The sequence below is a fragment of the Formica exsecta genome, unplaced genomic scaffold (assembly GCF_003651465.1).
Source record: "Formica exsecta isolate Colony F162 unplaced genomic scaffold, ASM365146v1 scaffold43, whole genome shotgun sequence".
NCBI lineage: Eukaryota > Metazoa > Arthropoda > Insecta > Hymenoptera > Formicidae > Formica > Formica exsecta.
Window position 1 is genome coordinate 596,739 of NW_021851539.1, and position 21,502 is coordinate 618,240.

At 38.6% G+C, this 21,502-nt stretch overlaps 3 protein-coding genes across 13 annotated transcripts in view; 1 reads left to right on the forward strand and 2 right to left on the reverse strand.

The window, feature by feature from the left end:
* The window catches only part of LOC115240463 (microtubule-associated protein futsch), a 75,805-nt gene extending 63,790 nt beyond the window's left edge, over positions 1–12,015 (reverse strand). For all 11 annotated transcript variants that reach the window (XM_029815629.1, XM_029815628.1, XM_029815627.1 and 8 more), the window contains exon 1: positions 11,892–12,015. The gene's annotated coding sequence lies outside the window, so the exon portion shown is untranslated. The remainder of the gene's footprint in view (positions 1–11,891) is intronic.
* A 1,296-nt stretch (positions 12,016–13,311) lies between these two features.
* On the reverse strand, positions 13,312–15,149 carry LOC115240453 (phosrestin-2). Its single transcript, XM_029815598.1, has 2 exons — positions 14,764–15,149; positions 13,312–14,528 (listed from the first exon to the last, which is right to left on the reverse strand). Exons 1-2 carry the CDS (start codon positions 15,069–15,071, stop codon positions 13,697–13,699), a joined length of 1,140 nt encoding a protein of 379 aa, XP_029671458.1. The 5' UTR covers positions 15,072–15,149; the 3' UTR covers positions 13,312–13,696.
* An 814-nt stretch (positions 15,150–15,963) lies between these two features.
* Positions 15,964–20,826, forward strand: LOC115240452 (erythroid differentiation-related factor 1). The gene is made up of 9 exons (XM_029815597.1): positions 15,964–16,130; positions 16,362–17,400; positions 17,485–17,895; positions 17,970–18,755; positions 18,841–19,020; positions 19,105–19,475; positions 19,555–19,870; positions 19,959–20,283; positions 20,396–20,826. Exons 1-9 carry the CDS (start codon positions 16,098–16,100, stop codon positions 20,535–20,537), a joined length of 3,603 nt encoding a protein of 1,200 aa, XP_029671457.1. The 5' UTR covers positions 15,964–16,097; the 3' UTR covers positions 20,538–20,826.
* Positions 20,827–21,502: the final 676 nt, after the last annotated feature.

The window sequence follows — 21,502 nt, forward strand, 5'->3', positions numbered from 1 at the left end:
AACAGAACGCAATCTTAATTTATATTTAAATTTTAGAATTTGTTCTTTTTAACGTGTGAAAAATATCCCTAACATATCCTATAGAAATCCTTAAGATGTTCCACAGGGTCTCCCTGGATTCTCCAGAGGCTAGTGTACGGCTATCATTTACTCTTCCTCAGGACATCCAGAGGAGATCCGAGGATTAAAATAGGATATCCTCAGGATATCCTACATGTATGTCCTGGATGCCCTTTGGACGTCCTCAGGACATCCTTGTGCTGTCTGGGTAATGTAAATATTCCAATTGCAGAGAAAACGCAATGCGTTATAATATAACTGTAAATATATCGCGCTTGGCAATGGCAAAATGTGATTTATATGTCGCTCGGATAAGATAAATCATCGATAACCATCGTTAAGTGGTGTTTTTCTTCTACCGGAATGCATTGTATGTTTACCTTCTACCGATTTATTAAATAGATACTCAACATTGCAACCTTCTGCTTTATAATACAAGAAAAATGATATTAATTTTGGAATAGAGAATACAGTTCTATATCGTGATATACGCAACATATTAAAAAATTGATTGAATAAATAATATACATTTTCCTTATTCAAAAATTATAGCTATTATATAAGTATAATTTATCATTAAGGTTTAAAAAAGATTCTTGAGAATATTTCTTATAATGTAACAAATTTGTTCTAGATATAATTATACGTATAAATATCTGAATATCTGAAAAATTTATATCTATGAATAGAAACAAATGCGATAAATAAATTGAGACAATAATTAAAAACTACGAGAAATTTTTTTCTAAATAATTAAATTCTGAAATTTCCTTTCTTCTGTTATTTTCAAAAAAATAAAGCAATACAAATGCCGATTTATCTCTCGTATTATTGTGACTTGTATTGCGAAAGGATATAGACCACGTGGCTGGCTGGCTTATGGCGCCAACATGTGTTCCGATGGTTTTTTATAAAAAGATCACACTGTTTCCAGCTCGACTCAAGCACGCAAAAATTTCCAAGAGTTTTATCGCGCTCTCTATGTTTACCTCATCATCACGATTTCTCATTAAAAATTGTACGTTCATTGATACATCTAGACTTCTTATAGTCGCATGACATTTGTGTTGTGTAAGATTCGTGTTTTCTTTGATTCTCTATAATATTTAAACGTTGTGCATGACACAAGTGATAACTGCACATGTCCGTTCTAATAACAGCATAATCGCGCGTGAGTCACAAGTTAGATATAGAATTGAGACAACCGCGAAGCTAAGTTAGAAATTATTTCGATGACGAATTTCCGTTTACGCAAAGAGAGTTTAATTGGTGAAAGTTCATTACTAAAGCTTTTCCACGCGGTGTATCATTCTTTCGATCTACTACACACATTCTTCTCTTATCAATTTAATATAGATTTAGAAACTAAAATACGGAAATTTGTGATTCACGATACAATTATGAAACAAAGAAAGCATATGCTACTTCTTGAATTTTTTAGAAACGTAGAAGCACTCTCTCAAACTAAAGATGCATTTTAATATATTACTGATTGAAACAGCCATTATCATTAATTCTTTCAGCGAGATTTCACTGATTTGTAGTACACTATACTTATAACTGAGATCGTCAAAGATTATTCATTGCTTTTTAGCAATAATACATTGATTCCATTTAAAAGAGTATAAAGAAATGAATTAATTAATATAAATTAAAGCGGTAAAATTAAAAACAGATTACACCACGTGTAAAATGAGTTATAAAAATGATGAAACGATATAGCACAGACAAAAAAATATCTAAAAAAGCACGTATTCAGAGGAAGATAATGATTCGCTCGTAGCACACAGACGAGAATCGTTCCGCGTCGTAAAGTACCGGCTAATTTCGGCTCTGACCGGCGGAAGACCATATTTCCTTGGTCCCAGCACTTCCGCGAACGATTTATAAGACTATCGTGTAGAAACGCCAATTAATGGGTGCGAGATGAGGGAGAAAGAAAACTACTCTCGGACTTTGTTTCCTGAGATATGTCAAGTGGTGCAATAAAACGCAAAGAATAATTTCCCAAATTTTAAATCTCAATTAAACTATACATTATATTCTCGAGAGATTCATTACTTTTTTCTAACACATTATTCCTAACAAAATTTTATAAATGTTTTTTTATTGAGGCACCCGCATCGAATATTAGAGACTCAAATTTAAATATATAATAATCAAAGAGAGATAAGTCTCGGAAATATTCTAATATGTTCCTCTTTTACACCCATGTTCAAAAATGCCTGACAAGTTATCCATGCTCACGTTTGTTTTGTCGCACGTGTCGTCTTTAAGTCACGTACAACGAACGTGTCATGTTTCTTTGCGAAATCTCTTGAAAAATTTATTTGGAAAAGTATGTTTACGGTAGCCTGGGGAGTATGCTCGGTCCAACCTTGATAAATATTAACTCGATATCACTATTTGCTTTAGCTTGAAATCGCTCTTTTAGAAGATAACTTTTTTAGTTATACATATAAAAGTTATTGCTTTAAAGTAACTTTGTTTCTCTTTAAAAAATTATAAAATAAGATATTTAAGAAAGTTTTTTAACAAATTTTTTTTTTTAATAGAAAAGAAACGAATAATATAGAGTCTTAAAATTTTTATAATATATGACTAATGCTTTTTTTGTATATACAATACATTTTAGAGAACTTTCTTTCTCTCTTTCTCTATAAATAACATAAATTATCTATAATATTTTAAATTATTAAATGCATTTTTCTTTTGACTAAAATTCGTTGTTATATTATTTCTCATAACTTCTCTATATTCCTCCTGCGCCAACGATAGATCACGAGAGCAGCAAAATCGCAGCAGGGGACACAGTGTGTCACCCACTCACTTTCTCTGCCTTCGGCATCTATTTGTGCATATGCCGCATTTCCCTCTTTCCGAGTCGAGAGGGCATTGTTGCTCCTTGCGCGATATCAATTTTGCAAAGATAGAATTTGACTGCGGAACGCTCTGACATCTCACATCTCTTAGCGGAGTAAATATTTTTATCTCACTCATTTTAGCAGAATTTATTAGTGCACGATAGTATTTGTTAGCGAAGAGTGTGAGTAGCGAGACGTTTATTATCTCTCTACGTCCTCTTTGCCGCGTTGTCGAGACAAAAATAGAGATCGAGCGGGCAAATCGTATCTATTTTTCGCTACGTTCGAAAGATACACGTGCTTCGACGACGATTTTAGAAAGATTGTTCCCGGCAACGTATTCAAAAGTAATACGATATCGTAAAGTCGCGCTTTAATCATTTTATCCTTAAATGACGCGGAGCGCTTCCTCGATCGCGGGAAAATAAACGGACTTTCGCGTGGCTCGTTTGGCCGATTGGATGATTTAACCGCTGAAAACTCTCGGCAGATGTGCTTGACCGGTAATTACGATGAGTTGCGCCGTACTTAAAGTCATTTCGCCAGAGGCTCTCTAAACAGGGCCCCGTAGAAGGCGATGAATTAATGTTGCCGCGGCAAATTGCATGGAAAAAAAAAGCGCGCGCGGCCAAAGGAAGGAAGACAGAAAGAAGCTTGCTGTGCAGTTGGTGTAATAACGATGCAACGACCTTAATTATTCATCGAGTCTCGTTCGTAAAATCGCCGCCGACCTTTCCGTATTACTCGCCGCTGTTTCGCAAACGTGCCTTTCCTTCATTAGAACAAAATGTTTTAAAGATGTGAGAAATCTCGATTCAAGTACAGAGCAATAAATACTGTTGGATTTACCGTTAGATTTACAAAGAATATCGAAGTATCAAGTCTTTATTCTCTCTCCCCCTTTTTTATTATAAAATACTACATTTATTTCGACAGCATTCGATAAGATGTATCGCTTATTGTTAGTTTATCAAATACAATAGCTAGTGCATCCCCAGATTGATCACATATAACTGTTATTGTGCTCGCGGCTGCTATCGCGCCACTTCCTATGTTTTTACTTGCATGAGATATTGCACCAGAGATAATTGTCAGGCTAACGCGTGCCCTACTTTCCTGCGGGAAAAGCGATTGGCGAAATCTGCGCTATTTTGAATAGATATAAGAACTTCGTTTATTAAAATAGTTAAAACTGCAACTGAAAATTCTTACTTGGCAACAATTCCGAAAATGTATGCGTAATATTAGAAAATTGTTAAATATAACAGCTATTTATTTCTGCAAATAAAATATGTGGATAATATATATATAAAAGCGCTCTTATATAAAAATTATAAATATTATTATTATATTATATATAATTATTATTATAAAAATTATATTTCTCTCTCTTTATGAATTATTTAATTTTTCCACCTCTTTTAAATCAGACGCACTAGCAACATTTTGCGAGATGTGACGGGATGTTGATTGTCCGGTGAAGTAAGCCACAAACTTTTCACACACGGAAAGATAATCCTGCGGTGAGATATTGCAATATCCGCGCCAGAGGTATATGTCACCAGTATGACGGAAATGTGCCGCAACCTCTCGAGAAAAACCGCGAGCTCGTCGGTTTCGCTCGTAAAACGTCCCGGTTTTCCTTCCGAGATAAAGATTCGATGGTAAAAGAATCCAGAAGTTACGTCGCACCTGTCGCGATTGCCTAGCACGTGTCTCGAAGAGAAATTCTTTTCGCGAATCTTTTCGTTTTCGTCGATCATGTGAGATGTCGTCGAGTCTTTTTATCAGCCCGGGGCTTCTTCGCGCTTTATTTTCGCGCCGATGACTCACATCGGAGTTCGTTACTCGCGAAATGTCGCGTTTTTATTATGCAGCGAGACATCGCGAGTCGACAGGCATCTCGCGCACTCAAATGAATCGATTCATGCCGGATCAGGGGCGTAGTATCAGTCCAACGAGACTAAATGGAACACAAAGGAACTTCCCTCCACGCCATCAACTTCCCTCCTCTTTTGAAATCATTTTTTTTTTTATATGATAATGTTAAAACTCCGATAGATTCGTATCATGTGTCATTGATAAAAAAAAAATAAAACTAGTATTTATAATTGATATTTATATCTCAGTATTTATATAACAAGTCGAGCAAAATTAAATAATTTCAAATTTGAAGTGATACTTTTGTAATTTCATTCGCAATTACGCATCATTAATCTTCATCAAATCTCTCGGATATAAATTGATTATTTCGCTTGCGCATCATCAACGAAGATAATTCTAAGCAACAACGTACACGACAATTAGCATTACGGTGCAATATCTCTCATGTCTCTCGCATGTCCATCCGAAGGCCATTGTATGCAATAGGATGCAGTGAGTATTGTCTACAAATAAGACAACGTTTTTAGCACGTTATATAAATAGAAAACGATTAAACATTTGTAAAAGCAATTATTTAAAAAATTAAGAAAATAAATACGAAAAATTAAAAATTACGTATTTTTACATACAAAAATAAAAGATTTTATTCAAGTAACAGTTTCATTCAAATATATTTTTCACATAATTTGCGCGGAATTTAAATATATATCTGCATTGATGTGTGGATTATGTCAATACTGCTTCTACTTGTTTTTCCTTTCAAAAATATATATCCATATTACTCTCATTATTATACAAGATATTTCAAAGTCATCGAAGTATCTCGATTTTATCGTTGATAAAAAAAAATCGGTCAAGAGGCCTGTAGTTAAGGGGATATGCGGGACACCCAGTAGATTACAGGCCCTTACGCGTCGCATTATTTCGGTCGCCGATTGTGGGAACGGATGCGCGTGGGCCCCTCGCTCGGTTCCGCGATACGCGCGAGTGCATCTATAATTGTCGCGCGCGTGAAATTAATGCGGGCGTTTACGCGGCGAGGATGCGCCAAGCGCATCTTGCATCTCGGTGTCGTTGCTGGAAATTCGACGGACCTTTTGGGTCGAATAATTATTATTATAAAAATTATATTTCTCTCTCTTTATGAATTATTTAATTTTTCCACCTCTTTTAAATCAGACGCACTAGCAACATTTTGCGAGATGTGACGGGATGTTGATTGTCCGGTGAAGTAAGCCACAAACTTTTCACACACGGAAAGATAATCCTGCGGTGAGATATTGCAATATCCGCGCCAGAGGTATATGTCACCAGTATGACGGAAATGTGCCGCAACCTCTCGAGAAAAACCGCGAGCTCGTCGGTTTCGCTCGTAAAACGTCCCGGTTTTCCTTCCGAGATAAAGATTCGATGGTAAAAGAATCCAGAAGTTACGTCGCACCTGTCGCGATTGCCTAGCACGTGTCTCGAAGAGAAATTCTTTTCGCGAATCTTTTCGTTTTCGTCGATCATGTGAGATGTCGTCGAGTCTTTTTATCAGCCCGGGGCTTCTTCGCGCTTTATTTTCGCGCCGATGACTCACATCGGAGTTCGTTACTCGCGAAATGTCGCGTTTTTATTATGCAGCGAGACATCGCGAGTCGACAGGCATCTCGCGCACTCAAATGAATCGATTCATGCCGGATCAGGGGCGTAGTATCAGTCCAACGAGACTAAATGGAACACAAAGGAACTTCCCTCCACGCCATCAACTTCCCTCCTCTTTTGAAATCATTTTTTTTTTTATATGATAATGTTAAAACTCCGATAGATTCGTATCATGTGTCATTGATAAAAAAAAAATAAAACTAGTATTTATAATTGATATTTATATCTCAGTATTTATATAACAAGTCGAGCAAAATTAAATAATTTCAAATTTGAAGTGATACTTTTGTAATTTCATTCGCAATTACGCATCATTAATCTTCATCAAATCTCTCGGATATAAATTGATTATTTCGCTTGCGCATCATCAACGAAGATAATTCTAAGCAACAACGTACACGACAATTAGCATTACGGTGCAATATCTCTCATGTCTCTCGCATGTCCATCCGAAGGCCATTGTATGCAATAGGATGCAGTGAGTATTGTCTACAAATAAGACAACGTTTTTAGCACGTTATATAAATAGAAAACGATTAAACATTTGTAAAAGCAATTATTTAAAAAATTAAGAAAATAAATACGAAAAATTAAAAATTACGTATTTTTACATACAAAAATAAAAGATTTTATTCAAGTAACAGTTTCATTCAAATATATTTTTCACATAATTTGCGCGGAATTTAAATATATATCTGCATTGATGTGTGGATTATGTCAATACTGCTTCTACTTGTTTTTCCTTTCAAAAATATATATCCATATTACTCTCATTATTATACAAGATATTTCAAAGTCATCGAAGTATCTCGATTTTATCGTTGATAAAAAAAAATCGGTCAAGAGGCCTGTAGTTAAGGGGATATGCGGGACACCCAGTAGATTACAGGCCCTTACGCGTCGCATTATTTCGGTCGCCGATTGTGGGAACGGATGCGCGTGGGCCCCTCGCTCGGTTCCGCGATACGCGCGAGTGCATCTATAATTGTCGCGCGCGTGAAATTAATGCGGGCGTTTACGCGGCGAGGATGCGCCAAGCGCATCTTGCATCTCGGTGTCGTTGCTGGAAATTCGACGGACCTTTTGGGTCGACGGCCTTCTCTCGCGTCAGATCTTTGGGACAAAAGGGGCTCTGTGCGTTCGGGAATTCTTGCCCTCCCTCTCCTTTCCCTTCCTCGCTTTATCCTCTCACGCTCTCTCTTTCTCTCTCTCCGCATCATGTCGAACGCTGATGTTCCGAGCTCCTTGACGTCTCTCTGACGGGTCTTTCCTCGGACTCTCGCCGTAGAAAATGAAAGTGCATCCGCGCATGAATGCCCGGCGAATCTCTAAAGCGAGCTGCGAATAATAATTCGTCTCTTGCTAATTAACGGAGGAAGGAAGGGGTCTCCCAATTTTTCTCCAAGCGCAACACTCGTTAATCTCAACGCGACTTTTGTCCTCGAATATGATTGAAAGTCAACGAGAACTGTCTGCTAGCTTCTCGCAGAGGATTGTTTGTAAACAGCTGTGTTATTCGCAATTGTTCGCGGATATCATCAACCATTTACTTTCTTGGATAAAGTTAAATTTGTCCCTACACAGCGCAAGAAAGGAAAGAGAACTGACTGATCGTGAGATCAATTTGTTCGTAAAATTGATGAATGTTAAAATATACAAGAAAATGATGAAGAAATAAATTTCTAAGCTCAACGGGGGGAGAGTGAACGCGAATATGCGAGAGAGCAAATATATTTAAATTTATCCCGCATATTCTGACGTCGAAGCAAAGTAAAGATAAAACCTTTTTCCTCGACGACGCGCGCGACGCGATACAAAATCAAGCGGAAAGGTTTAACCGGATTCAGAAAGAGAGCCGGCTCTCGTAGCGGAATGTAGCGCGCGGGATTCCAGCTGGTTGGCTTTAGAAATAGCGACGCGGCGCGTTAAAGATTCCGAACGCGAACCGCAACGTTTCTCTCCGACCGGTCACGTTCGGGCGATGGAGCCGCTCTCAGCGCGGATCCTCGGAGGTAGGTAGGTAGGTAGGTAGGTAGGTAGGTAGGTAGATGCTTCTCGGGACGGACTCGCAAAAGAGAAAAGCACACGAGCGAACCTGCGCGTGCATATATACGATGGCACGGGCATCGGACACAGTCGCAAGGTAGCCGACCAGACGAGAAGCGCACGTTTTCAGCACGCGCAGTAACCGTAAGCGAATTTCACCGCGAGGTAAAGGGTCGCCGACAAGGTCGACATACCATGCAATGTTAGAAATAAGAGAGATAAAAAAGAATGTGTAAAAAAATATAGGAAAAAAATATATGTATATATATAAAAGTTACTAGAGAGAAACTGCGGCGTTTTTTTTTGAAGCGCCTTCTTATTGTCAAAGAGCGAAAAAATGATTGGTACGCGAATTCTTGGATATAAATAAATTCTTTAAATGAACAAGAGAGATATAATAAAAATTAATTTTCCGCCAAAATATAAAATCTCTCGCGCACCGACCGTTTTCTCGACGTTCGCCAGAAGATCGGGATGATCGAGGGAGAGAACGAGGAACCGGACTTTATTCGCGTCGAATCCCGACGTAAGAACGACGACGCGGGTGCGAGACGACAGGGCAGGTCGTTATTTGCGGTTGTCGGACGACCGCATGTAAATCACGTCCATCGGAGAGGAGAGACTCCGCGGCGTTCTCCGATTGCATCGCGAACTGTCGACAAGAGAAGCCGTACGAAAGTAACTGGGACGATTCGGTAAAGGTGACTCGCTTTCGACGAGGCCGCGACTGCAAGAGATCCCAATCGATGTCAAGAGGTGGTGAATCGGATAATTCAGGTCGAATTTCTTCGACATTGAGATCGTCCTCCGTTCTAGAAAGGTGCACTTTTACACGCGATCCAGACATATTTATTGAATATATATATATAAACATTGACTAATTTCAAATTAAGAAAAATATGCTTTAAAACGTCCGTATTTCACGCACACAACGACCTGATAATCTACGTTCTGTCAGAACGAATTCCGGGATTTAAACGATTCGAAGATTCGTAAGGTGTTAGCAAGAGACATTTAATTTCTCAGACAAGTTCTACGCTGAAAGATCGAGAAAGGGAGAGAAAGAAACCGGAGAAGATATTTTATTCAACGAGACGAGTTAATTAATGGATCTGAGGGACTGGAACGACGAACCATGTTACGCAGCTCGACTGGTTGAACGCAAAGTAATGCGCGGGTATGGTATACAAGGCGTAGAAAATGATATAGAAAAAAATGCATATAAGCGTTCTTCCGATAACGAGGAAAAATTAACTATCGCATCGAGCCATTTGTTACGGAAATCGATTCCCTGCGTACTTTCGGCTACGTGAGTATGGCATTCAATCATTCCGAGCTCGATTCCGAGCTCGATCGCAATTAATTTACACCCGTTATATCAAGCCTATCGTTAATTTTATTCCCCAGTGCACATGTAGGATAATATATATTTTTTATATAATACTAAATATATATATATATATATATATATATAAAATATATTGTGTGTTATATATATATAAATTAAAAATCAAGATAATGGTGTATATATATATATTTTTTCTTTATGCTGAAATTTTATAAACACGTCTTTCGTCAAAATTTTCTTATGCATAATATTTTAAAGTTTACCTTTTTTTCGTGCTTCATTTCGTGAATCAATTCTTTTTCAATCGAAAAAAATTCACGATTGATTATTATATATTTATAATTTCCCTATATACGAAAGAAGAGAAGAATAATATTATATATTAGACACTATGTATACAAGAAACGTGCCGTGAGAAAGAGATTTATCCTTCGGCGCAATTCAAATAGAAGCGTCTAATAAAATTCCCTTCGAAATGTGTTTTCGTGTACAAGTACTCTCAACACTGTTATAGCGTCATAAACAACTCTGTGCCGACACCGAAGGAGAGAAGGAGCGCTTCTTATACTAAGAGTTTCTATTTGTCGTAGTATCTCACGCACTACGCCGTGGCTAGTTTTTCATTCGCACCACTATATTTACAAACATTGCCATATTAATCACCCGACACGGAATTCGCTTCGACATTATGTGTATATATGGGTCTACATTTTGTTCCGCCAGTAGGCGAATCTCTCAGAAATCCTACCGTACGATTAACGAGATTTCGTTTATTATCTCTCTTTATTATCTCTCTTATGTTTACGCGATACTTTGGCAAATTTTAAGTATTGTTATTTTTCATTATTGTTATAACTACGAGATTATCGAGAACAAACAGATATCATTAATATTATGTATATTCCCTTCTTTGTAGATAACGTATTATGTTATTAAAGTAAACGTTTATCATTGAGATTTAAAGTATTAATTTTTAGTCCCCTATACTTTTTTATTTCATGTTTATCATATTTCTATTTCGTAGAATAATTATTAAAATATTATATGAATCAATGTCAAACAATAATATACACCGTGTCGACGTTTTAAAGGGTAAGCAACGTCACAACGTCACATATAGCGACATATTATTGTCGTATAATCCGATAACAATTAAAATTAAAATTACTACTTCTAAAAATCCTGTTCCTTTTTGACAAAATGCTCTATTCAAGATTACAAAGTATATTTTTCTATTCATCATATTCGAATGATCCTTTTTCAAACGAATATTTATACCTTTGACCGCTATCGATGCGTATATACGCCCAGGGATTGCGTACTCGAAATATGCTCTGAATATGTGTTTATCCGTTTGTTAATTAAATGATATAATCTCGTTTTACGCATATAAAAAAGGCCACGTTCAAAATATTCGGTATTAAAAAAATTGTGATACAAAATCTTTGTAAATTTCAAATTCGAAGTCGCAAATGTCAGGCCAGGCAAATGGAGGTCACAGAATACATAGGGCGTGACGAGTTCCCTTTCGAGGCCTATATCCAACGCAAATCTCACGCCCTTTCGCGCGAGCTGTTCCGAAAAGCCGGCACCCTCGGGCACACGCGCCGGTCCTCCGGTCCCTCGTCGTCGAGAGTATATCGTTCGCCGGTCGATAGTATACGTCTTGTCCCCGACGAGTGACATCCGCAAGGATATTCGAAGGAGAGAATCTCTCTCGCGAATTCACGGTCGACGCAAAATCGTGAGGAGAGAAAGGGAGGGAGAGAGAGAGAGAGAGAGAGGGCGAAAGCCGGCGCGAGCGGTCGCTGGAAGGGCGGAGGGCTCGTTGTCGGCGGCGACGGCGGCGGCGATGGCGTGGTACGAGGAGGAGATCGATGCCGATGTCTGGGGCCACGACGACAGAGGAGGCCACGCTCTTGCGAATCTCCCTCGCGGAAGTATTGCGGCAATGTGCCACGCCGTGCATGTGCGTCGCGCCGTTTTTTTCAAAGCGAGAAAACGGAAGATAAATTCGTTAGAGGTGAAACAGGTGTACTCACTCTCTGCTGTTCGGAGTAGCCTATAGCCGCTTCTTCGTCGTCGTCTTCGTTGTCGTCAACCTTGCCAAACCTTGCCCGGCTCACTCTCGCGATTGTCGCCTTCCCCGAGTATTGACACCGAGATTGATGAAGGTACACAAGATTAGACGATGATGAGAGGGGAAGCACAAAAGAAGGAGGAGGAGCAGTGTGCGAGGTGTTGTGATTACGCCGGATGACAACACCAGCGAGCCGCTCTCTCTCTCCTGCACGTATCCCGTACGACACTCCGCGCGACACTACGCCGAGACAAACGGGTAGATTACTACTTCGCCTGAGTGGGTAGAGGTAGAGGCCGCTGGAAGAGGGGGCGCATCGGGAGAACGTACCGAAAAAGGGGAAGCAGCCAAACTACCGTCGTTCTCTCTCTGTCTCTCTTTCTTTTTCTCTTTCTCTTCTCTCTCTTTCTTGCTCCGTTCGCGCGGGTGTCTCGAGCCTGACTGACACTCAGCTCCGGATCAGGCAGCCGGTCGACCGACCCCTTGACTCCCTCTCTCTCTCTTTCTCCCTTCCTCTCCCTTTTTCTTTCCTTGTCTCACAGCTGCTGCCTTTCTTTCTATCTCGGGGCAATCTCGGCGACGTTATCCGTACCTCTCTCTCTCTCTCTCTCTCTCTCTATTCCTTTCTCTTTTTCTCTCTCTCTTCTTTCCTTCCTCCGCTATACCGATGTCCATCGTACGTATCGGGTGGTTTTCTTTCGCCTCGGACGTTTCTCGGCAGGAAGTCGGGAATTAGATCGACACCCCGTATGTGGAGGAGCGCACGCGAGAGCGTTGCGGTTTCTCATGGGGCCCCACGCTTTCTATCTCGGGGCAATCTCGGCGACGTTATCCGTACCTCTCTCTCTCTCTCTCTCTCTCTATTCCTTTCTCTCTTTCTCTCTCTCTTCTTTCCTTCCTCCGCTATACCGATGTCCATTGTACGTATCGGGTGGTTTTCTTTCGCCTCGGACGTTTCTCGGCAGGAAGTCGGGAATTAGATCGACACCCCGTATGTGGAGGAGCGCACGCGAGAGCGTTGCGGTTTCTCATGGGGCCCCACGAATTATTCTAGTTGAGAGGCTGCGTGTATCGGCGCGCTTTCTATTCGTCGGTATATGAATGATACTGATAATACGAGTTTGAGACGATTGATACGAGGAGGTTTACTGAATTAATGTGTCAGAATGAGAGCGGGGAGATTACATTCACAACAAAGATTGTATGCTTTCTCGGGGCCCCGATGACACGTACGAGAAAAATTGTACTGAAATATCGCGACGCATACATTTTATAACTCTCTTTTATTGATTTTGTGTTTAAGTATATACTTGGAATCTCATTCTGCGCATGAAATGATTTAATTGAATAAAACAGGGGCGAATGTAGTCAGATTTGCACACTTTGAAGGTTTTGAAATAAACATTTAATAACGGATTATGTGGGGGGATTAGTGGATTCAGTTACACGTAATCCTGGGTCCTTACAATTTCATGTCCATATCAAAACACAATTAATACATGATATAAATTATTTCCTACATTATATAAAGAAATATTAGCGCTATCTATAATAAAAAATATCAAGATTCTCCCAAAACAACAGCCCAGACAATTTTTAAAGGATATCTATAAAATGTGTGACATATTAAGACGTCTATCTTAGACTTTAGAGCTTTTTGAATGTTACGCTGTCCGAGAGACTGTTTTTATCACGCCCGTTGAATCTATTTAACTTGAATCGGAAGCAAATCGAAGTGAAAAATTGCAGAGATCAAAATGTTTTAATCTAGGAGCTGATTTTCTCGTCGACCTTCTCTTGCGGCATGTCTTCGATCATTACACTATCTGTGTGAACCAGTTTAATTCGATCGGACGGCTTGGATCTCATCAGGATGAACGGCAGTTCAGCCGTCAACTCGCCGCCCAGAGCGCCCAAGTATAGCTTGACCTTGACGGCATAGGACACGATGATGCCGAAAGTATCGCGTACGTCTGGCGAGGTGAGCAAAGTGCTGGACGCGAGTTCGGTCTCCTCCCGTTTTATCACGCCGTCCAGGGCGATACCACGACGGTCCTTGTTGCTCCCCAGATCGGGCTTCAGGTAGAACACCTTCTGCAGGGACGAGCCAGGATTGATCGGGCAGCCATCTTGCGTCTCCACCGCGTCTATCACCGCCCTGAACTGACCGTTCTGAAAGATGACCACGTCGATGCCTTGCTGCACCAGTGTCTTGATCTTCTTCACCACCTTGTTGCTATTGTTGCGCACGCATATGCTGATGGTGATCGGTTCGCCGTGATGGTACAGCTGCTTGTCCAGGGTAACCTCGAGCTCCAGTTCGCCCGGGCTCATCAGAAAGTCCTTGCGCACCACGGTGCAAGGTTGATGACCTTCCTTCGTCGGTGTGTACTGGATCTTGCGGATGCCCATCATGACAGTGCTGCGCTTATGGGTCAGATCGGTCTCCGTTTCGCCGTTGTACACCTTCACGTAGTAACTAACGCCGCAGGGCTCACCGACTTCGTCAGGTCCGGGCTGAAGGGTCACGCTGGACGGTGCAGATTTCGGGAACTTGAAGTTGAACGGTATTGCGTTCGCACCCAGTTTCTTCAGCAATCTATTCCGGAGATATATTTAAATTTTTTATAATTTGTTAGTTTAGTTCATAGAGATTTTACGTTGAACAAAGAACATACAATAGACTGAATTTTAATAATCATTTCAAAGAATAATTTTGTAGACATTAAATATTGACGGATTTTGATTTTTAACACATGCATAATTGATTGTATAATAAGATTCATTAAAATTTACACTATATTCTAGTCTAACAATAAGAATATCATCTTGACCTGTCCTGCAACTTTGTAAGATTGGACTCGGGCTTTTTAACTTGCGGGAAGATCTGCTCCGAGGTCAGATAAAGAGTCTTCTGAAAGTTGAGGCCCATCACCTCGTCCTCCTCACGACCGTATCGGAAGCTGCATACCAGCTGACACCACACCTTCCTGCCGCTGTCTACGTAATCCTGATCGACCAAGACTACCCCGTCGATTGGCTCGATGTCTGACAGATAATCGATGAAATCGCGTTTGCCCAGATAGACAGCGAGCTTGCCGTTGGGCGAACATTTTTTGTAGACCTTGAAATTCGCTACCATGGTGAAAAAATACTTTTTTTTTCTTTCTCTATCTTGTTCACACAGAAGACGACTGGATCGTCGAGCCTTAAATCGACGGCTTATATACCGGGTGGTTACGATGACACGTGATCGATTTCTAAGGTTTCCTAAGACGTTTAGCGACGCAGATGAAGCGTTTAGGTCGCCTTTATGTGAACTTTCTGCGTTTTTAAGATACTCACGTGGTGTGGATTATTTATGACGCGAATGTACATCATTCACTTTTTCCGCTCACGAATAATTTAATTTTGAGAATATTTATGTTGCCAGAGAGAATAACAGACTGATCTGATCAGAATATGTGTTGTGTGTCATCTTTATATAATATATTTTATAAGCGTATAGCTTTGTGACTTTGATTTACTCGATTGATCTTCTAGCTTCTTGGGCTTCATTTTGACGTTGAAAGTAATAATTTCTTATAAGAAAGCATTCTTCAACATATATCCATCAAAACTTCTTTTAAGAATTGCATTTTTTCCTTGCAAAATAGCATTTTTTCATTTAACTAAAAAGTAAAAAATATTGTTATTTATATGTAAAAAAATAAATATACACGCAAAATAAAATATTAAATATATCTAAATTAAGAAAATAATGTAAAAAGTATTTATAGAAAATCAAAACAAAAGTTATTCACAAAATGAAAACAATCAATCAGATATTGCAAAAGATATTGCAAAAAACAGATTGATGCTAATATTTAAAAAAGTATAAATCTTTATATTAATTTATATGCAATCGAAAAATACACATGAATACATATATATGAAGTAAGATACAGTATATTCTTGAAATCTACGTTATCTCAGTTTGATAATAGTGGAAACTGATAATTCAGTGGTCGATAATTTAGTGTTCGACTTTAGCAATACGGTCATGCATAAGATGGTTTGTGATTGTATTGCCGGAGCTGTATACACTCAAATTGTTCTCAATTCTTCTAGAAATTTTCGAGTACAGTGAATATTTTGCAAAAACGTGTGCGAAAAACGGTGCACGAAAATGTCAGAAAATTCAGATATCAATGATGAGGCGGTGAGTTCGTTATCAACTATTCGACATATGCGAAATATTGCTTGATTTTTGATAAATATCTTGTATAGTAAACATTTTGTTTATTATATCATATTATTCTAATTGATGCATGTCTATGAATGTGGTTTATAATACTTCAATGATAAAATGTTTCCTTTTTAAAAAAATTTAATAAATAGATTAAATAAAAGAACCATAAATAACAGAAATTATTTAACTTATACATTGCAGATGACATCAATAGCCTTGGCTGCCCCACCAGATTCTCCGAAAAAACCTGTAAAGTCCACCGCAGTGGTAAAATATTCAGCGGTTCAAACACCAGCCACATACGCTCAATTACAATGTAATACGGATCTGAATCTTCCACCCAGCAACTGGCTTAGCAGTTCAGCAGAGAGTTATGGTCTGCAGAATGTTTGGTCTCAGAGTACAGGATTTTCCAGTTTTCGCATGGCGCACATGTTTCCTGATTGTGTTGGTGAAGTGGATGTGGTATCGGATGCAGAAAATATAAAGAAATTACTTAAACTTCCTTATAATCGTGGTGTAATTTCAATGATGGTACATCGTATTGAAAACACACTGTTGTTGGATGACTTTGATATACACAAGTACCTGCTGAGACAGGCCGAAAGTGACTGGGAATGGTTGAAGAAATTCTTCTATGAGCATATCTTTCAAAATCTTGGCGATAAGGAAAAACGTTTTTTCCACAAGGCATATAGCAGAAATAGTTTACAACAGAGGAATTTGGTGTCTAAGTTTCTCTATCATTCTATTGTACTTGCGGATAGTAGCAAACAGAATGAGAAACCTCAGTTACCTGTGGAAACGTTAGAACCGTTTTTGCCTGAACCAACGCAAGAGGAAAAAGTACCTGATCCAAATTATAATCACAATTTCGCGAGAAACGTTGTGTGGACGTTCGAAAACATACAGATGCTTATTGGAACAGACATGCCGATATTCGGTGGTCAGACGCATCCATGTATAAGTCTACGATTAAGAGATATGTCGAAACCGATCAATGTTTTAACAGGAATAGACTACTGGTTAGATAATTTAATGTGTAATGTTCCAGAAGTAGTAATGTGTTATCATTTAGATGGTATTGTACAGAAATATGAACTGATAAAGACAGAGGATCTTCCAAATTTGGATGATTCCAAATTTAGTGCTAAACTAATTAGAGACGTTGCTCAAAACATTCTGAGTTTCTTAAAAAATAATGCAACAAAGGCTGGTCATACTTATTGGTTATTTAAGGGTAAATATTAAGTTTAATATATAAATTTATAATTTTTGCATTGACTTTTGAATCTTCTATTTACATGTAATACTTTTTCATTAGGTGAGGACGATGATGTTGTGAAGCTATATGATTTGACATCATTGTGCAGTGATGTTTCAGAAGAGAAAGGACAAAATCCCTTTACTGTACCTGTCGCAATGTTGTTATATCGAGTAGCTCGCAATATGAAGTATTCCTCAGATTACCATCACCATCAGGGGACAATTAGAATGCTGTTGAAAAATTGCATTCAATTATTAGCCAAAGAGAAATATCCGCAGATCGTCACATCCGCCCATTTTATGCTTTCGGATTTGTATATACCATCGGATACAGATCCAGCCAGTCCAGGACTGTCAGATCAAAGCGACGAGGAAGACGCTCAAAGCGAATGTAGCATGAATTACGAAAAGGAGAAAGTAGAAGAAGAGAAAATTTGCGCGGCAATCAAGTCTTTAACTCTAGCCAATAGTAAGTAAATCTTTGATCTAAATATTTTATTCTCTTAGAATTCTTGTATAAGATACAATTGATTATTCTTGCAGTGAAGGAACAAACAGAACGCGAACAACCAAAATACAAAGTACCACCGATTTCGGGTATGGTAGAAGAAAGATGTTTATTCGGATTAGAACACGTTACTCACGGACTCGAGTGTCTCCGATATTTCCCGATCGAGGACAACGCTGACGAAGAACAAAGGAAAGCGGAAGAACGCGAGAAGGAGAAACGGAAATACGAGGAGATGCATCCGAATGTAGCGAAACCTTTTCAGGCGATTCCTATGCCTTATGCTCCATTAAATAAACAAGATACGAATGTCACGCCGGAAAAATATTTGGAAAATCATAGTCCCACGCATAAAAAGAAAAATAAGCAAAAGAAGAAGAAAAATGAGAAAAACGTTACGAAAGAGGTAGCGAGTAAAAACGCTTTATTATGTAAACCTAAAGCAGAAACATTACCCACATGGCAAGCGCCAAAGAAGAGCGACAATATTTGCTGGAGCGCTCATTTGAAAACTCTGTTATACGAGAAAGCATCATTGATATTTGCAGTACTCGCCGAGAAAGAATATATAAATAAAAATTACGGCGCCTCTCTGAGATATATGCTGGAAGTATTGTATTGCCAGAAAATATTGGAAATCTTCTGCGGCGTAAGAAATGACAAATCAATCAGTTATCTATTAGGTCGGGCGGGAGACTGTTGCTTCATGATAGTGCAAGATTGGGGCAATGTGGAGAAGCATAGAAAGGATTATGATATGAAAAATGAAATGGAAGAGAAAATAGTCGAAGAAGTGTATAGTATGGAGGATCTAGATATGAGTAAATATCAATAAATGACAGTATTAACGAGTAAGTAACGAAAGTAATATGAATAATTCTTATTGAGATGCATATTTTATTACAGACGGTGCTGAATTACTGCCCAAGAAACTTGAAAATTTAGAATCTACTTTACTTTGTTCATATAAATGTTATGACAAGGCTCTGTCATTAGAATTGTTGGATGTGGACAGAAAAAATTTATTGAGGCGATTAGGAAATATTCATAATGAATTGGGCGTTCTTTACATGAATCAGGCAGGATGTGGGTATAATTTTCGCCTATAATTTAAATAAAGGATAGCAAATACACGTCGTTCATTAATCGAAAATATATAATTCTTTACAGCTCGATACCAGCAAGAAACTCAAACGGACGAGTCGTCGAATACGGACATAACCGAGCTTCTAACGCGTTCGTTAACTCATTTAGAATCCGGTATTACAGCCTTTCATGATGTCTATGACGAAGCGAATCTGGCGTTGTTGCACTCAAACACGGGACGGCTCATGCGACTCTGCGCCCACATACACGATAAACAGAACACGCAAGAGCGCCATTTTTATAACAAAGCACTCGCGAGTTATCAGAAGGCCCTGCAAGTTTTGGGCGATAGAAAAACGAATTCGGCAATATGGGACAACGTAATGTGGGATTTATCAACAACGTTGTATACGATGGCCTCGCTATTGCAAGATTATCCTACAGCCGGATATAAAGTGCAGTAACATTTTTTCTGTCGGAAAACTAAATAATGAGTTAATAGATAGATGAATTAATAAATTATTCCTGTTGCAGAATGAGGAATTGGAGAGGGAAGTGGTCGACACCCTTCAGAAGGCGCTCAAGCATTGTGATGTGGATACTCCCGGACCGCGACAACCAGTTTATCAATTCCGCGCTGCAACCATTCAGCATCGACTAGCTTCGTTTTATCATCATGTATATAGAGAATTCGAATCGGACGCAGATAATACAAAAAAAAGAAATAGCTTACAGTTATCTAAATTATATTACGATAAAGCGGCCAAATTACTACTTTCGTTGGAACAAAGTACGGAATATTTGACGGTACAAATGGAAAGAGTCGCTCTGACGGAACATCAAGCACGTAGTATGTTACTCTTCTCTGGAAGCTATTATTTTTCCCGTCATTTAATTTTCTATATAACAGGATTTTACAACAGATTTGATTGTTTCAGACGGCACAACCTTCAATAGCAAGCTAAAAGCGTACCAAAACGGCTTGGCTTTAATTTTACAATGTATACCTATCATGGAGTTATTATACGAACGAAGTAACGCGGCAAGACAAAAGACGAAGGAAACGATCGATAATAAAATAGAGGATGATAGGATCGGACGCCGGGAAGTGACCCAAGAACAAAAGTCAGTGAATGAGAATCCATTGGATGAGAATCAAGTAGAAGAGAATCTCGTTGTTCTACTAGAACAGAGATTACAATTTCTCCTACGATCGTTAACCAAGCTATTTCTTAGTAAAAGTCCTGTGCACAATAAAAAAGAGTACGTTGCTCTTAAATTTATACGATTTTTCAAAAATTAAGTCAAGATTATTAAGTTTCGATATATTATATATTATAGTATATTTTTTAACACTTTTTCGATTAAATTTCAGGCATGAGACACTTGCAAATCTATACAAACGATGTTATATGCGAACATTGCGACCAGACACGATGTCTGGATTCACTTTCATAAAACATATGACAGAACTTCTACGAGAACTCGACGGTATGCTAAAACATATAGATTCTTAATCATTATGTAAATAAAGACCATGTATAGTTAACGGTTGTAAAAGAATGTAATTAAACGTAAGATATACGAGCGTATTCTATGCATTTCTTTAAATTTTTAAAATTACGGCGTGTGTATATAAAAGAGATGAAAATGTAATGTTGTTTATTATATACTGATAATATAATAATGAATACGTATTTTTTTATTTCACATGTGTAGCTATCGAGAAATATTTTTACTTTAATATATGTAAATAAAATGTATATTTTTAAATTAAAAAGAAGAATAAAGAAATTATTTCTCGAAGTATGTATCATATTGTTTTATACCCTAAAAATCATAATCATATTCGGAGACAACCAAATTGTCAATGAGATATTAAATTCTCTCTCAATAGTCCCGTCGCCCTCATCAAGTCTAATTAGTACCCTGCTTTTGGTGAAGGTCTTATCTGGCGACAGGGTAGATGTCGGCGTGACACTTTAATTAAAATAGAAGCAAGATCGGAGGGCAAACTTGTGAAGTCTAAATCCATTGCCAAGATCGGGGTATACGTGTTCTCCCTGTCTCCGGTAGTCGGAGAGACGGATAGTGTGGCAGAAGACTTTGGATGAGTCTTCCTACATGGCGCGCAGCTTGTATATAAGTTTCTGATATACACAAGAACGCGTGGGTGTGCTATGTTCGGTCGAGCGAAAACTCGATAAAAAACTCATTTATTAGAGAATCTGAGATGAGAACCGAGTTGTTGCACGGCCGAGAACCCGATCGAAGTCGAAGACCAAAGGGAGCGAGCCCTGCGGCAAATCACTGACTACTATACGCTTGATTGTGCGTATATCAAAAACGTTGACGACAGCTTCTTATATTAGATGGGATCTTTTTTGTTAAAGATTGAATATCAGAGATTGAAAAACCTCTGTAATAAAGTATCACCGGATATTACAGAAAATTCGTACCTGTATGTTTCATGTGGTATATT

Coding starts and splice junctions, on each gene's coding strand:
- LOC115240452 (XM_029815597.1), top strand. CDS start 16,098: ATGTCAGAAAATTCAGATATCAATGATGAGGCG. Junction 19,476..19,554: donor ATCCTACAGCCGGATATAAA/GTGCAGTAACAT, acceptor TTCCTGTTGCAG/AATGAGGAATTGGAGAGGGA. Junction 20,284..20,395: donor CCTGTGCACAATAAAAAAGA/GTACGTTGCTCT, acceptor ATTAAATTTCAG/GCATGAGACACTTGCAAATC.
- LOC115240453 (XM_029815598.1), bottom strand. CDS start 15,071: ATGGTAGCGAATTTCAAGGTCTACAAAAAATGTTCGCCCAACGGCAAG. Junction 14,529..14,763: donor CTTACAAAGTTGCAGGACAG/GTCAAGATGATA, acceptor TCTCCGGAATAG/ATTGCTGAAGAAACTGGGTG.